We start from the raw sequence: 14,764 nt of genomic DNA, 5'->3' as shown, positions 1-14,764 counted from the left end.
TAGGATGAAAAGCCACTGTCTGGAGATTTGAGGAAAACAAAGATTTTCTGTTTTTGCTATTACATTGAAAAGCTCTTTACTGTCTAAAATGTTGGCCCTTCTAAACTTTCTCAAACTTGTGGCTTAGGTTTTGCAGGGTTACAACTGCTCCTACCACAGGAATCTGTTGTCGATAGGATGTGGTATCGCCGAGTGGTCCCTGTGGCCGAGAGCATCAGCTCTCTGATTTTTACATCAATTTTACATGGTATTTTGGGTGAAGTATTTTCAGAATGAGGATTTTTGCTCTTAAAGGTGATGTGATGGCACGGAAGGGTGGTGTGTTTTGACCCAAACTCTGGGTTATTACACGGTGAGAATGACAGAGCGATGGGCTGAGGCGTTGCACTGAGGATGGCAGGCACGGTGTCGATAGGAGCAATGGGCTCTTTCAGAATTGGGCCCTAAGATTTTATGTAACTTTTGAGCTGATATTTCTCTCCATTACCTAGATTGTCCAAAACACCCCTAGCGTCCATTAGAGCTTGTCATGACAATTGTTTGGGGGGATAAAAAAAAAAAACAAAACACCTTCAAGAAGACATTCTTCTGTCAAAATGCAGCATTTCACAAAAATACAAAATGGTTTGTGGAAGTGTGTTAGTTTCAGGGAAAATTTCTCGTGGAAAATTTTTGAGGGCTAGGCTGGAATTTTTTAGGAAAGCGTGAGAAGAAGAAGAGAATAACGATCTGAGAAACAGTATAACAGTATAATGTTTGGTGGTATCTACCAGAGGCCGAAGTCCCAGGCAGGGATAAAGGCAAGACAATCAGCTTGAACTCAACTTTTCCACTTGTAAGTTGAAATGTCCCTCATAACTTTTTCACTTCTAAAACCGTTTCCATTCAACACAGAAACAAAAGTCATCTCCGAAACTGGGCTCTCCCTCCTGTTTCCAAACCAGAAATGGTTATTTTCCTGCTGATACTTCTCAAATACTTCGTCCTTCAGGTAAAAACGAAAGGAAGCGGGCTGTACCGCAGTAGATGTTAGATCCAGTCATGCACAGTTAAAACGCAGACCTTAAAGGCCAGAATGAAAGTTTTATGTTTGAATGAGCAGAGGGGGAAGTCATGCCTCCCAAGGAGTATCTTCATTTGTGCTCACGTTGCTCTTCTCCACAGTTTGAAGGCGGTGCAGGCTATTCTGTGAGGAGTTGTTGCTATTGTGATGCTTGTAGTAAAAGCCAAATGTTAGTTTTCTTTCCCCTCCTCTTGTATGCCTCTTCATGGCCAATTTCAGTCTGTCCTCTAGGAAGGGTTTCCAAGAGAGGCAGATACCACTGACATCTTTGTGATAAACCACTTGAGCACAGATTCAAAGACTCACCTTTAGACGTTTCCACTGAAGTTGGTTTCAAATATATGAGGAGACAAGCTCTGCTCTCCCCGATACCTGTGTAAATCCAATGCAACTCGGTTGAAGTCGAGAGCTAAGCCCAAAGTTAGGCCTGGAAGTCTTATTTACTGTCTCAGAAAACATGAGACGGGAAAGGGCCACACCGTGATGCAAGTACGGTGGATGCTGAAAAAAAATAGAGCAGTCAGGCACTGGGATGGGTTGCCCAGGGAGGTGGTGGAGTCCCCGTCCCTGGGGGTGTGCAAAGAAAGGTTGGACGTGGTGCTTGGGGACATGGTTAGTGGGTGATACTGGTGGTAGGGGATGGTTGGACCAGATGATTTTGGAGGTCTCTTCCATCCTTAAGGATTCTGTGATTCTAAGCCTAGCACCACGCAGACCTTCCAAGTGTCTCGTCTTGGAGAGCTCAGCCACCAAAGACAGACGTGTGTCCCGATGTCCCGGTCTGAATGGCAGCCGGGCCCCAAACCTGTTTGCTTGACCCTTATAACTATTTGCACAGCCAAGGTGGGATGGAAATGAAAAAATTTCCATCCTGCACAATGGGTGGCTGAAGCTAGGGGTGAACTGACGTGCTGGATTTCCTATTATAACTCCGTATAGCAGGTATGACCCAGTTTGGGTGATAATACAGGAGAGATTATTATTATTATTATTTTTTAACTTATAAAGGATTTCACTGTAGGAACTGTATGAATTTGAACACAATGATGCAAGGTTTTTATTTATTCAAAATAAGACAAAGAAGATCTATATGATTAATGTGTTCAAACTAAAAATCTCTAATAATCTATTATTAACTCATTAAAATATTTTAAACTAAATTAGTTATAATACTTCTCATGAAAGACTAGTTTGTGAAGGCGGGGGCTTCCTACCAAATGGAATAAAAAGCATTTCACATGCATGAAAAGCTAGTGCACCACATTTCAGACTATAAATAAGGCAATTGTAAAATGTAAATGCTTAGAAACACTAGAAAAATCCAGCCAACAAAGCAGGGATCAGAAATTTATACCCTCGTTACTGGTAATTACAGTCACATTCTTTACTGAACTGTATTCCCAGCCAACACATAAAAGTGTCCTTATGCATTACCTGCTTAGCACGAAGTCACCCCGTGCACACATGTGCCAGGGAGCGAATCTCTGGCTATGTGGCCATGTTAGCACATGGAGCTCTGCATGCACTGCTGTAAATGTATCTGTCTACCTTTTAAGCAAAGTAGCTGAAAGCCCCTCAGGGTGTTCTTACGAAATGTAAATTCACTGACTTGGAGACCTCAGCATAAAATCGCTGCTTTTAGCGGATGGCAGTTTAACACTCTCCTTTCCTTAGGAAAGCGAGGAAAAAGAGATGCAATCCCATGGTTGTTTTTATGCATTCAGCATTTGTCTTTTTCTTTCTTCTTCTTCTTTGACAAAATAAAAGCATTTTAGGCATCCATAAAAGTTGCCTTTTTTTTTTTCTTTTTTTTTTTTCTTTTTTTTTTTTCTTTCTTTTTTTTTCTTTCTTTTTTTTTCCTTTCTTTTTTTTTTTTCCCCCAGAAATCAGTAATAAACTCTTACTGCCCTTGCAACAGATCAATCTCAAGCTGTCAATATTTCATATTAGATACTTCTGCTATCTAAGTTAAGAGGGAGTCATGAGGCAAGATAAGCTTTCTTTTGGGTTGAGGTTGACACCTCCTGCCAGGACTGTTAATGTGCGTAAGAGGGAAAAAAAAGAAAAAAGAAGAAAAAAAAGGCTTCCAGCTGGGAGCTTAAATTCATTAGTGGTCTTCCTACGAGAATTTTGGCAATGCTGCATGGATCACATGCATTTTCTTTGAATGGCATATATACACTTGATTCAAGTTTCTTAGAAGTCCAAATAACTAAGTTAATACAGACAAAAATACCATGCTAATGTCCAGACTGGCAAGCACCCACATCTCCTTTGACTTCAGTGGAGCTGTTTGGGTTCCCTTATATCAGAAAATCAGGCCATTTCCAACGTAGAGTTGGGTGCCAATGCACCCAATGTCCAAATCTATTTGGCTGTCATCATAAAGTGAGACCAAAATGCTCTTGCCTTTGGAAAGAGAGGTTGTTACCTGGAAGACCAGGAGACTGTGGTGCCTTGAGCACCTGCTGCAAGATTCGATCTAAATTATTCAATTTAAATTATTTTGAAGTAAGTTTGCGTTGTAGATGGGGCAATGAGCCCAGGAGATGTTACAGAAGACAGAAAGAAGATGCTACCTACTGCAGAGCAGTCAGATGATCCAAAGTCCTCAGTATCACTACCCAAATCCTGGATGGTCTCAGTTTGGAAAACAAGATATCTAAGACAAATGACAGGACCCAGAAGTTTTGCTCATCATCTTTCCATCCACTTGAAGGCTGAAAAGTAAGCATTAAGAATATTTAGCGTGTTTCAAGATCCCTGCATGCCTTTCTCAGGTGAATAGATCCAGTGTCCTAAAAGTGTTTTCCAGCTTTTTCTCAGTTTGAACGTGCCTAAACACACAGCGGTGGAGGGGCAGACCCCCTGGGTAGAAGTTCTCTTACAAAAGGCTTCCTTTGCTCGGTTACTTTCTTCACCCTCTTGGAAATAGTTCATGGAAAACCACCAGTCTTGATGCATTTCAATAAGCTGATTCTCTTTGGGATCGTGGAAGGGCAATGCTAAAACAACCTTGAGTTTGAAAGCGTAGTGACATTCTATGTAAAAATATTCTCCAGCTTCCTTATATTTGTTGCTAGTGGTGTGAAAAGGTCAGCTCTCTTCCATGTCTGAGTTAAAATGCTAACCTTCCTCGTCCAATTCTCCAGATTTGCCTGGCTGCATGACAGGCACATGTCTGCTCTTTTTATGTTTCATCATAATTTTTTTTTTTAAGACCAAGAATATTGTTTCATAGTCTTGCCAATTAGCATTGGTTTCCCCAAAGGAAAAAAAAAAATTATTGAGAGCCAGATCAGAGGTGTGCACAGAAGCTGGGGAGACCTTCCTCACCATTCTCTAAGGGAGCAGATCACCCTCATCCTGTTCTCAGGGCTGTGTAGGCGCTGCTTCATGAAGCTTGGAGGATTTACCCTAAGGCTGGAGAAGGGGAGCAGTCCTGCTTACCCCCCAACACAAGAGGAAAGCCACCCAAGCCCTCCAGATATATTATCCATCCTTCCTAATATGCAGGGAAATCTAATTTCTCTGGGCCAGTGTGGTTCTGCGACTGTCTTCCCTGAATTAATCACTGCTGGTTTCTCAGTTGAAGCAAACTTATGGAAACTTGATTCTGTCTCCTGTGAATGCACACCAGAAAGACGGTGCTATATTTTTTTGGCGTAGTCATATTTCAGATTAGAACTAGTTGACATAAGCACAAGACACATCATTAACTAGGGAAATCTGATAATACCCATTATCATTAAACAGGTAAAAGGCTGTTTCTTGTACCCCAATCACCAAACTGTGTGTAGTGTTTGCTAACTGCTGTTTGCTTCCAAATACTGCACGTTACTTGCTCATTAATTACTGCCACAGTTTGCGGGAATTATTCCATAATTAATTGGCCTTTAAAGCTCTCTGCTGTATCTTTCTCACATTTGGGAAGTGCTACTCAACATCGTATTTTTCATACAAGTTTTTCATGCAAGCTTTGCCAAAGCTCTTCGAACATGTCATCTTGGCAGATAAAAACATGACTTAGGAATGGCTACAAGAAATGAGGTAGTGTGAAAACTTTCAGAAGCAATGAAATATCACTATGAAATGTAAAATTAATGTGGCATTCCTATCATGAAATCCTTCCACCCAAACTATAAACCAGGCAATACTGTAAAAAGTTTGAATGCAGAGTACTCAATAATTTATGTAGTAATTCAGGAATTGGTTCAACTCTTAGAAAGGCTAATTTATTTGAATCCATTTGAACACTATGACTGGCATAATGGCATTAGCAATAACGTAGCAAAACCCAGTATCTTTCTCTAGCATGGATCCCAAAATAAAACATCGGTTTGGGAAACGAAGCCACCACTTCAAGCACCTCTGCCAGCTGTATTATGGATCCAGTCTTCCCCACTGCCTCTGGTGAGTCATTTATGAACTGTAGGGATTCGGCATCCCAAACGGTTGAGCCAGTCTCTGTCGGAGAAGAAATATCTTCCCCACAGAGAAATGCAGAGAGACAGGGCAGGCAGAATGTAATTATTTATGTGGTACATAGCTCTATATGGCCTCTTATGACTAAAAATACTGGGAATGATTTTAAGTCTCATCTGAAGAAAGCATCACAAATAGGAAATAGCACAATCCCCACTTCACAGGGCTGAATATTTTCAAGAGCTAATCTCGCTGTGACACTCCATGCAGCACTCAACATGCAGGGCTCCTGGAAAATCTTGACATTTATTTAGGTGCTTAAATGGGAGCAGAAGTCATGTGAAAATCTCATCCCAGCTGCAGGCGGGTGCAAGGCCTTTGGGAAATTCCAGCCGGTGGCTGGATTCTACGGCACGAGATCAGACAGCAGCCATGGAGCCAAGCAGGGTTATGTGCTGTTAATCCACACCCACCAGCCAGCCAAAATAAATAAAATAAAAGCTCTTAGTGCATTACACTAATGCAAAGCCCAAGCTCATACAGGGGACTTTCTCTCCTGAGTCAGAAAGTCTGCTCCGCTGAGGTCGTGAGTGCTGGTGCTCAGGGCACAGCCGAGCACACAGAGGAAGAAGTATTGGAGACGGAAGGAGAGGCAGAATAGCAAAAGTTTCCTACAAGCAAGAGGGTGATGCTTTTGAAAGCTGCTTTCATTTGGACTCTTGTTCCTACAGGAGTTGGGGCACACACTGGCCTTTTAGCCCGGTGGGTGTTACTCACTGGGCCCTGCTGGGCCAGGGTGCCCTGGATAATTTGCAAATGGGAAATAAGTGTTCAAATAACAGGTAGAGATCGTGACCATTGTATTGTGAAATAATGCCACAAAACTCAACAAAAACATCCCACTGGACTTCTTCCTCAACAGCAGGATGCCCGGCCTCCTCAATCCTTTCCTTATATCCCCCGATAGCTGCAGATCCCCGGGATGTCATTGAAATTTCCTTGTCTTTCCTTTAAAATTATTATTATTATTTTTTTTTTACTGCAGCCACGTGCTATACAGGCAAATAACTGCTGCCTTCTCTGTGCTGGCAATGACAACCATCGTACCACGCCTGTTCCCTGCTCTGACAACTGCCCAGTCGTACCCATCTCACCCAGTCAGGCACAGTTGTGGCTGGTCATTAGTCAGAAGGACTCAGGTCTATATATTCATTGAAAAATAATCTCTGGTTGGGGAGCTGGGGCAGATCGGTATTGGTGGCTCTGTTTAGTAGCAGCTGAATGAAGATTGGTACAGTTTGGTGTGGTTCGGGTGCTTCAATAAGAGCTGAAGGTAAATAAACACATGCAAAATGAAACAAAATCATACCCATAGCTAGCATACCGCCTGCTTTCTGGTTTGGGAGAGGACTAGCGAGGTACCAGAACTGAAGGGCTGGCTCGTAAAGGTGGCCTCCCTGAATGAGAAGTGATGCACTTTGCACGGTTAAATGTGACAGAAGATTGTGCAGGTGCATGTTGAGCTCCTGCAAACACAGCAGTGTACTTTGATCTCCAGGGTTGCCAGGCCAGCTTCCTCCTGTGTTTAAATCGGATGCTTTTTTCTTCCCTGATGAATCCGCGGTGGATGTGCTGGGCTGATGAGCAGTGCAGTGAGGTGAAACCACTGAGACAAGCAAATCGTGCGCCGTCTGGGCTTGAGGAGCATTAACAGTTAAGCTTTGGTGGCAGCGTTTGATAAAGGAAAGATAACGTTCCCCTAACTTTTCTGAAAGGACTGCTAATGTCCTAGAGTGTTGGACATGACTCTGAGGAGCGTACGAGTGTGAACGTGGATTCAATGACCGAAATGTGAAGGAAGTTAATGCTGAATTAAATATGAAAACGGTTGAACTGTAGTTTAGCCCGAAAGCTGGAGATCTGCATTTTTGCATAGTAACAGGACTGTTGGCAGCGATTTGATGGACGTATCATTACCTGTGAACATCTTTGATTAGGAACTAATGGCCAACAGTGATCCAGAGCACAGGAGAGAGCACAGAAATGTGCTGGGAATGCAGAATTGACTGGCCCGTATTAATACTGGGACTGCAAATACAGCTAAGCCATCAAGATAGTAGAAAAGCTTTCTAGCTCTAATACAAATTCCCAGATTGTTTTGGAGCTGAACTCAGAATTGCACAGGCAGATGCATAGGATGAATCTGAACATGATAGGAACGCAAATAGCTGCCCTTGCTGAAACACAGAAACGCCATCCTCAGTGCTAAATGGCAAAAACACGATTTGGGGAGACATCAGTAAAAAAGCCAAGTGTTGTCAGCTGGGAAAATGAGGTCAAAGTAAAAGAAATGTATTTTCTTCTGATGTTTAAGGAGGCAGAACCAAAGCTAAGTTTCAAACTGGCAGGAAAAAAATGGAGGGAGATAAAATGATGCAGGAGTCTGAGTGAGACTGCAGCTAAATCAAAGAGGTAGGAATTAATGATCTACCCGGAGGTATAATACACATGGTATAGTTTAGGTGGCCCAGCAGAAGCTGCAAATCAAGCTTAGTGAGAGGCTCGGAATCAGGAAATCTGAAAAGGAGGGGGGAAAGAAAGATGGCCAATTTATTGCAGAGGGAGAAAAGTTTGTAATGGATGGGAAGCAGGCTGTAATGCAAAGTGAATACGTGGTATTAGCTGGATGTATTGTTTTCTTCTTGTGCAACCTGACTGAACACTAATGTGGTTTCTAATATATGGGAAAAGTAGCAGGGCTTTGCAGGAAGAGCTTTAATGACTTAGCAAAACATGGTTGTCACCGAGAGCTTCAGGTACAGCGCTGCAGTCGTAGCCCTCCTCAGCAAAATGCCGAGGAGGCTGAGTTAGACCAGCTGGCCACTTCCCCGTCAACACACAGGCATCTAAACCAAAAGCTTTATTGGTCTGATTATCTGTAGCAGCTCGTCCTAATGGTGCCCCAAACCCTGCAATTAATGTTACTCGATCCTCTCTGTCCTTAGTCTTCCATACATGTATGGCACTTAAGGACAAAAATGAGTTTAGGCTGAGTGGGGAAGCAATCCATGCCCTTGGCTGATGCCTGTTAATGCTGTTAGAGCGCACACAGATGATCCCATACTCTATTTGATCTACCTGACTTTGTCTCAGGTGTTTTAAAGGACGGTCCTAGTCACTGGAGGAAAACATCAGACAAGAAGCATTAACTGAGATGAGAGTACAACTGAAGGGAAAACGCAGGTTGGTGCTTTTCACAAATTATAGGAACTGAAACACGCATTCCCTTTCCTCCCACCTCCCAGTCAAATGATGTCCAACTAGAACCAGGAGAACCGTCCTTTTAAGACAGAAACAGCACGTGGTCATTAATATATAGCTTGTATTTTCTGTGCCATCTCAAGCCACACATCCCCTTTTTCCTGGGTCATAACCAGCCGCAGCCAGGAGACAGATAGCTTCCTAATGAAATGGAGGCATTACGGGATCTGACTTTTATCACTATTATTGAGCCAGCAGACGTCCCTGCTCGCTAGGTCTATTTCAGATCCTGCAAGATAAATCCTTTTGGGCAAAACGCACTGGAGGAATTAAGTGGTGTTAAAGACATATGTGTATATGAAGATCCCCCTGTATTCTCAGGCTCTTCCTTACGGTTTAAAAAAACCCTTCTGAAAGATATGCCCAGTGTACAGAACTGATCTCCTGAAATCCTGTGTTGGGCAGTCTTTGATACTACCTCTTGCAGCAATTCCTTTCCCAAAACGGGCTGTATGAGGTGTTAGAAACCGGGCTGCCTGCGACTCAAATATGTTTTAACTTCCCAGCATGGCAAGAGGTGACGCTCTTTCCCTATTTGCCATTTTCCCTGTGACAATTATTGGCAGGGACAGGGCTTGGAGTGGCGAGGAAAGGGCTACAGGCACAAGGGGAGGATGACCTTGGGATGTTTATTAGGGCTATAGGCATTTCTTAATTACATTGACTTCTCCAGCAACCCCAAACGGGGCGAACGAAAGCTCTAAGACAACTTCTCACCCTGGAGTAATTCTGTTTGATTTTTGTAATTACGTTATTGGCATAATGGATAATCCATTGGAATCACATCAAATGAGGAGGAATTTAAGTTACTTAAAAGGAAGTGAGATCTCAGGAATATAACGGTAAATGTGAAATTTGAAGTGTAATGTTATTTTTGAATTCAAAAAACGGAACCATAGCAAGGAGAAGCAGATGTTGGAATTGCAGTCCTGAAAACTCTTGATTTGTTGTATGGTATGTTAATGGATTGTGAAAAGCTAAAAACTGCAGAGGAAATAAATAGTAAACAGAGAAACTTTGGTTGACCCAGAGGTTAAAATATATATATATTTTTTTTTTCCTGGATATTTTTCTGGGATCTGGCTGCTTTCCCTGGGCAGTGTACATTTTTGCCTGTTGTCTCATTTGCTCGCTTTCTCCCTTTTAAATGTAAGTGGGGAACACGACAGGCTCGATGGAGAGCGCATTGTGGTTGTGCACCAGTGGATTGTGAAACGTGCTGGGGAGCTGGTGTGCAGGTTGGGCTAGAGTAACTGCAGGAGTTACACCAAGACGTTGCTGTTAATGTATTTATTGATCTCAGGGGTGAGATCTACCTCGAGGGAATTGCTAACAGGTGTTTGGTGGAGGAAGAAAGTAAGTCTTGTGTACTGAGGACGGGTACTAAAGTAGATCTTGGTGCTGGAGCAGACTCTTCCACAGTGTCAGGCAAAGCTCTCCTATGTATACATTAAACAGAAGGAAGACCAGCGAGTCAAATCTTGTCCACCTTCCCCACCCGTGGCAATACTAATTTTATCTTCTTCCACAAGGCTTTCATCCATCCCAACTGCTTCTGCCTTTCAAGTCCTTCAAAATCTACTTACTGCAATGCTTAAGGAAAACATCTGGCCAAAGGTGCCTGGGTTGATTGGTGATAAAGGATAGATGATTTTATACTTACAGAGATCATACGTAGCCAAGATTGGATCATTTGGACGGTGTGGGTTGGACGCATCTTGCCTAACTTCACCTTTTAACCTATAAATCTGGGTCGAGGGAGATAGATGAGAATTTTTCAGGTGCTCTTCCGACCTTCTTGTGACCTGAACTCTAATGTGGATTATGTTATTGGCAGCTAAAGTTTGGTCTCTCCCAGGACCACTGCACAAACCCACGGGCCTTGTATGTCTGCACGTGCACGTATTCGTCTTGAAGTCTACCCTAGGAAGCAAAAACCATTTGAAAACTTCCAGTGTTTTGTTAGAATAAAGCGAGTGGGTTTGTCGAGTTGGATCAAATGCAGATGAAGGGCAGGTGAGCTGACGGTGCTGAAATGATTGCTGTGGCCAAGGAAGAACGTCAGCCAAAGCGAACAGTGAACTAAATTTTGGAGGCTTAGCATGGGTGTCTACAAGCATGGGGTGCGTATATTAACTGTGGACTCACATCACGCTGGAGAGAGCAGGATGCAGGCAGATATTGGAAATAGAGACTCGGTAACAATAGGAATGAAAGATGAATAACCCTAAAATCCCTAAATATAAACAAAAGGACGTCTGTCGTTGCTGCTGCAGGGTGTGAGACCCGGGAATGTAGATAGAATTACACACAGCTAGGAATTTCATGTGGTAGGCAAATGTGTGACCATTTCAGGACATGAAAACATGCATTCCTTAAGATCTATTTCTTTCACGTTCTCTGTTGCTCTACCACGACTCCATTGTTTTATGGTCACAGCACAGCATGAATGGAAAATTTGATTGCTCCTGTCTCACTGAACTTACTCTCCCGTCTACAGCCTGCTGCACATTCGACAGTGGTGGGGTTTAGCAGCTCCACACAGGAGAAGGAGCAACAGGGGAAGCAACAAGGAGCTAACTCTGACTTTCACAACGAGAGAGGCTAAAAAGCTCCCGTCATTAAAGTCAAAATATTTAGAAGCCTTCCCAAAGGATACATTTAATTTCTGATTCAGAACCAGGCTAATGTACCATTTAACCTACAAGTTTACAGGAGACGTAAATGATACACAGTAGGAACTCTCTCCAAAGAGATACAAAGCTCCAAATATTGCAGCGTGAATTGAATGGTGCATGAAGACGTTTATATTTTTGAGGTAAACATATTATTGGTGTTCCCAGTACCTTGCTTTTAAAGATGCAAAATCAATACCTATTAGGCGACTATTTATTCACTCATACTAGTGCTTTTACAATAACACAGGCATTTAAGGAATCATAAGATAACACCTGCAATTTGTCTAGAAGTACTAAAAGAAAATAATGTATTGTTACACAAAATGATCAGTGTCTGAGGTCTTTGACAGCTGTAAAAACAACACCCTTTCACAGGCAGCACTATTAAATAATTTTTAATTTGCACTAATAGGGGGGTTCAGGTTCGGTAATGATCCTGTGAAAACATCTACGGAAATACTGAGAGAAGATTTATTTTGTGGCAATACTAATTCTAGGTGACAGACAGTGTTCTCGAGGTTTTTTTGTTGACAAAGACAACAATAATACTTCCTCATAAATAGCTGTATAATGACTACAATCTGCAAAATCCAAAGTCATTAAAAAAATCTACATTCAGAGAACACAGTCCTCACTCTTTCTGAAAGACAGTTTCCTTATTATGACTTTTTTCATTTTGATGGAGCCAGATGCCAACAAATTTCTTCTCGGGTCTATTCTTTAAAAAGGGAGAGCAAATTATTAGCAGAAGCCAGCAGCAAAATAACAACAGAGTGCAGTTTGCTACAACAAACTTGAGAAATAATTACCAGATCCCTTCTGCATCCTTACTTTCTCCGTGGCTTTGCTGCTGAAGAAGAGGATCATCATTTACATGCAGATGCCAGGGTGCAGCTCTTTGCTCCTAGCAGGACTTGGTTCAGCACAGCTGAAGCGGGGACTGTGGCTTCAAACCACCTTAATATGCCATCCAGCAATCCCCGGGGCTGCAGAAAACTGGCACGGCCCCTGCATTAATCTCAAATAGCATCATTTTGTCCCACGTTGCCCTCGGGACATCAGACGCTGCTGACCTCGTGTAAGTTTGACCCACGTCTTGTGGTCAGGGCCAGGAAATAAGCATCGGTGTCTAATTGGCATTCTTCAGTGTCACAACCCCATTACAGCTGGCATAAACACCAGCGAGAAGCACCGCTTCCCCCTGCCCACCTCCCGGCTTCCTCCTAGGATAGCTGTGGCCATAAAACAAAGATCATTAAAGAGGACTTTTGTATTAATGATTGAGTGTGTGTTACAGTAATCAGATAATGGCTATATCAGCTTTCATTAGACGTCTCAAGAAACCCATCTTTGCTATGCATGATAAACTAATTTCTTCTAAATACGTTGACAGCGTTCTCGCTTAATGCCCGCTTTATCTGTAAGGGCGGTTGTTTGCTGGCCGGTTTATTGCTCTGTGTAACAGCAAACTTGCATATTAAATGGGCTTGAGGGGTGTTAAGGCAGGCTCTGCATGCGGTGCATGCTCTGCCCGAAACTATTTGTGCAGTTTTTTCCATGCAATCCAGGTAGGAAAGAAAGAACCCTGTTAATCTCAATTACCAGCTAAAAAAAAGTCACGGGCCATTAAGCGCCGAGCAATAAATGAATTAACAATGGGCATTTCTGTCATCCCGCTCAGAATAACACTTTGTGGCTTTGAATCAAGTAGATCCAGCGTAGCAGGGAGAACAGGCAAGGACTGCGAGACCGAGGGTATACTGGTCCGTGTCCAAGGGCTTGATAATATCTCCTGGCCTGCCTCTGGCGTGTTCTGACACGATGCCTCTACTCGGGGCCTCGTTTCGTGCATCGGGCGGCCGCAGTGTAAAGCAGGTGTGTGTCTGCTCACGGGGGATATATTACACCCAGGGAGCAGGAGCTGAAAGGGAATCACATCTCAGAGCAGACAGGACAGCATGCAGGGAATCTGCTGGCACGCCAGCCGTGGGGGAGAGGTGAGAGGGCTTCCCCCGGCAGCTCGCCTGGGCCCTGCAGCACCAGCTGCCCTCAGAATGGCTCTCTCTGGTTTAGGATTGCAGCTTAAAACCTCTCTGTGACAGCACACCTGGACGGGACGGCACTGTCTGAGAAAGGAGAGCTGTCCTGTTGAAACCAGGAAGTTTGCCTACGTCCCTCCTGGCGCCTCCTGTGTATTGTTCTGCCCTAATTTTCTTGTGAACTCCTCGCCACACAGCTTATCCGTCCCTCTTCCACTGCTCTTACCAGCTTTTCCTGTTCGCTTTTCAACGCGTGCCTTTCTTGTCCTCCCTCCCAGGTCCAGGAGCTCGCATTTTGTCGCCCTTCTAAGGATGTGTTCCTCTGACCACCTGCTGGCAGCTGGGGTTTCGTCTCCCTTTCCCGGCATCCACTTTCTCCAGCCCTTGGGGTCGCACTGGTGAGTAGGTGAATGCTGAAAGGCATTCGGGGAGCTGGGGTGGCAGTCACAAGCTTGTGGAAGCCAGCAGGATCTGAAACGCAGCAGTTCCATTTCTGTGAGATGATACCTGCTGCTGAATGTCCCACCTCGGAAAGGAGATGATTAATTGCAGTCATCTAGATGACAGACAGCGTGCTGTCGGCATCCAGCTACCTGCAGCATCTCTTAAACCACCCGATGTGGAGAGCAGCCAGCTGGCCTCCACACCGTTACTCATCCGTGGGCCCCTGCAATACCTCTGAGGTCAGAAAGAAACGAGTTCTGGGGACATCAGTAGGTGATTATCCGTCAGCCCTACACGTGCAGCATGCAGAGTCCCATTTTTATGCCTTCTGACAGAAAAGCTGGAGGCTGATTAACATGACCTCAGGGGACGGTAAGGGAAATGACCATCCGCTGCGTGCTGGTGCTTATTGCAAGTCGGAATGGTGGCCTTTGGGAGGATAGGACTGCTTCTGGCACTGACACCGTCTTTGAGTCATGATTGATTGTCATTCTTCCCAACGAAGCCTTAACCATAAATAATAGTGTTGTGTGAAATCAGGTATTTGAAAAACATAAGCTTATTCCAGATGAGTCTGCATCTTTAGCAGCGACAGTGTGACAACAGATGAAGGGAGCAAGGCATTTACAGAGCCAGATAGTAAATATACACGTGCCTTTTGTCGCAGCCTGAGAGTTGAGATGATAACAGAGTCTGTGGCTAGTTCAGTGAGAAAGTGGCCAAAGCCATGCAACGTCACAACTACAGAGAAAGTATTTCTCTGGAGTAGGATCTCATTCAAAATCTCCCTTCCT

At 43.7% G+C, this 14,764-nt stretch overlaps 1 protein-coding gene across 1 annotated transcript in view; it reads left to right on the top strand.

Moving 5' to 3' along the window:
* The window catches only part of CXXC4 (CXXC finger protein 4), a 247,222-nt gene that overhangs the window by 147,748 nt on the left and 84,710 nt on the right, over window positions 1–14,764 (top strand). The window contains exon 8 of the mRNA XM_084517206.1: window positions 13,805–13,924. Within this exon, the coding sequence (XP_084373332.1) occupies window positions 13,805–13,924 (120 nt within the window). The remainder of the gene's footprint in view (window positions 1–13,804; window positions 13,925–14,764) is intronic.

This window comes from Aythya ferina, assembly GCF_964211825.1.
Source record: "Aythya ferina genome assembly, chromosome: 4".
Lineage (NCBI taxonomy): Eukaryota > Metazoa > Chordata > Aves > Anseriformes > Anatidae > Aythya > Aythya ferina.
Note: the sequence above shows the minus strand (reverse complement) of the source record. Positions and strands in the feature narration are given on the sequence as shown.